The following is a 3,164-nucleotide window of genomic DNA, read 5'->3' on the forward strand; positions in this document are numbered from 1 at the left end:
ATAAAACTATTAACACTACACTAAAGAGGATTTGTTGAATTAACAACTACAGGCTGAACCTGATACTCATGATAGGTAGAGAAGGCTGTTATTTTGTAATAAAGGATATGGTACCAAACTTGCATGGAATAGGAAACTTCAAAAGCACATAAACTGGACTTTTTATTAGAAAGGCAGCCTGTATGAGAACTTTCACAAGTAATTAGCATTGATAAAGAAAACATAACAAACCAAAATAGACTTTATTAAAATTAAGCATGTTAGCACCTCAGTGTAACCTGGAAAAATGGAACAGTCCAGCAGTTAACCAGTCCAGCGAGCCAAACGGCTGAACATCCTGAAGTGCATTACAATGGTAGAAAAAATACCATGACTGTTACAACACGCACATTCTAAACACTCTCAAGCAGCTAGGATGCATAAATAGTCTCATTTACAATTCAAGAGAGAAAGAGACATTGTGCTGCCTTTTGCCTTGATGGAAGCATAAGATTTGACTGACCAAACAACATGTGCTAAATTAGGCACAATACAGCAAGCATGCCTGCTGGTCCTTCCCCCACCAAAACCTACTGCTGATACGACTTGCACAGAAGTCAGCACACTACACAGCTGTAGTTAGACCCAGTATCAGATTGGGAAAAATAAATAAAATGAAATAATGGTACACACTTAATACATGAATAGATCTGTAGCATCCTCATGGTCAACCACCCAAGTCACTACACATTATAAAAAAAGACCCATGCATCACATAGTTATCAGCTGTATCTGTGGAAGTCTCTAGCTGAGCTGGCTGGATACTCAATACAGGAACCTCCAGCTGCCAAATCCCAGATGCACCCTTCAGACTCAGTCATACCAGCTACAGGGACAGAATGAACTGGACAGTTGGCCAGGTAAGAGTGGGCCAGTGTTACAAAGATTACAGTATTTCCAAACTAAAGATACTTTTTACAATTAGAAAATATTTATAAAATTAGTAAAATCTTCAGCTCAGCCTACTGCGTGTAATGCACTCTAGTTGCAAGAGAAAGATCTCAGGAACCCAGATCTGTAGCTGTCCATGTCACTTGTTTCCACTAACTTAGCTGAAACACAAAGAGTCTGAGCATTTTCTGGCATAATTATAGGGCACACTGTGGTGAACTACTTTTTTCTAAAGCACATCACTGTCCAAATTCAATGGAGTAAATAAGCATCAAGATGGATCCATTCAGGTGTACCAGATCTCCCTCCCTCAAAACACTGAGCTCCCAATCTCACTGGCTTTTTGATAATCTGGGAACATATGAAGCTACAGCAATATCACTGTCCCCCTCCACAGTTTCTGGCTTCTTTTGTTTGTTTCTCTGTCCATGGAAATCTAGGACTGATACTGACTGGAACCAGAAACCTGCAACCATTCTACAGAGATTTGTTACAATGTTTCTCAATATTGCCTTGGAGCATGTAAAGACACTTAAATTGGTTGAGTATCTCCTAAACAGAGACTATTGGTCATATAAACTAATTTAGGATTGAGCAGGTAAATTAATTTCACTTAGAAAAATTTCATCCCAAGTCTTTCCAAAGACTTTTCCAATCAAAATTTCATCCCAAGGCTTATAAAACTCAATATTGCCTATATCCTCAGTTATATTAGATAGAGGCATTTTTAAACTAGTGAGATAAACTGTAACCAATAAATGTCAACAAGGCAAGAAACTACACCAGATAAAAGCAATCCTTATCAGCACTGAGAGGATCAAGACATTTGTAACAAATGTATGTCCAATGCAGAGAGAGAGAGCAAGCAAGCCCAAGAGAGTGCACAAGCACAAGAGCGCAAAAACTGTATGGCACATGAGCACTCTACTTTTGGGGATACTTTCACACTTGAAGTGGCAGACTCTTACAGCATCATTCATTTACTGAAGAAACGTATTACCCATAGAGGGTTTTTAAAGCTTTCCTCATACCTCTACTAAAGGAGGCCTTACAAAACACCATTTTAACACTTCTATAGAGCATACAGCGCCAACTGTGGTTTTAAACATGCTTTTTTTATGGAGTAGAGTCACTGCTATACAAGCTAATTTAATTGCTGATAACTGATGCTTGTCACCCTACATTTGCTTAGTAATAGCCTAAGTCCCATCTACAATAAAAAAAAAAAAGTTGCAAACATTTCCCCACTGTGGTCAAAATAAGGTTAGCTCATCCTAAAACAACAGCATTGGTACCCGCAGTGTAGGCAGAACACTGGTGCTATGATATGCCTGCTCCAATAAACTGGCAGCCAAAACTAGAGTGCCCAGCAGTGCTAACACAGTTAGAGCTAAAGCAGCGCCAGCAGCAGCAAGAAGGAGAGAGATCTGGTAGTGCAGACAGCACGATGGTGATTCCTCCCGGGGCAAGGGTGCGAAGAAGCCTTTCAGAGTCTGAGGAGCCCTTCCTTCCCTGCCAGATACCTCCTTGCTTGTCAGACCGTGACTGCAGCAGCACTAGCAGGGGCGGGGCAGAAATCCTCCTACTCCCGGGAGCCCAGCGGGGTGTCAGGAAACGAGCTGTCCTCCGGCGCTGGGTCGTTGCTGGGGTCCAAGCCTGGCTGTGCTGGGAAGAGGCGTTGCTCTGGGGAAGGGGCCGGGGCAGAGTCCTTCCAACCCGCCCCAGGCTCCTTCCCCGGCATGGCGGCACCCCTGCGGAAGGGGCCGGGCTGGGCCGGGCCGTGCCGGGGGAGTGTCCCGGCTCTCAGAGGCCATGGCGCTTGCGGGCGCCGGCGCTGGCAGCGTGCAGCAGGCGGTCCTTCTCACGGATCTCCTCGCGCAGCTGGGCCTCGGCCAGGCGCAGGCGGCGGATGCTGCCCTTCATCTCCTTCATCTTCACCTCCAGCAGAGCGATGATGTCCCGCTGCTCGTTCAGCTTCCGCAGCAGCTCCTCCGACGTGGTGCCCGACGACAGCGAGTACGAGTGGTCCGGGGGGCCACCCTCCAGCGGGCCGTCCTCGCCCAGCGCCCCCGCCGCCACCAGCCGTACGGGCACCGGCCCGGCCGGGGGCTCGGGCCCGAAGTCCACCTGCACTGTCAAGTCGATGGGCTTCACGTCCTCGCCTGCGCCCCCTGCCGGGGCCTGGCCCGGCTGCAGCTGCTGGGCCTCGGCGCCGTCCTGGATGGCGAGCAGCA

At 47.1% G+C, this 3,164-nt stretch overlaps 1 protein-coding gene across 1 annotated transcript; it reads right to left on the bottom strand.

Moving 5' to 3' along the window:
* Positions 1–223: 223 nt before the first annotated feature.
* THAP11 (THAP domain containing 11) lies at positions 224–3,159 on the bottom strand (the record flags this gene model as incomplete). The annotated part of the gene is made up of 1 exon (XM_019505304.1): positions 224–3,159. A coding segment is annotated over one exon (426 nt), but the record flags the coding sequence as incomplete, so codon positions are not given.
* Between the last annotated feature and the right edge of the window lie 5 nt (positions 3,160–3,164).

This window comes from Gavialis gangeticus, unplaced genomic scaffold, assembly GCF_001723915.1.
Source record: "Gavialis gangeticus isolate Ggan-Ray unplaced genomic scaffold, GavGan_comp1, whole genome shotgun sequence".
NCBI classification, from domain to species: Eukaryota; Metazoa; Chordata; order Crocodylia; family Gavialidae; genus Gavialis; species Gavialis gangeticus.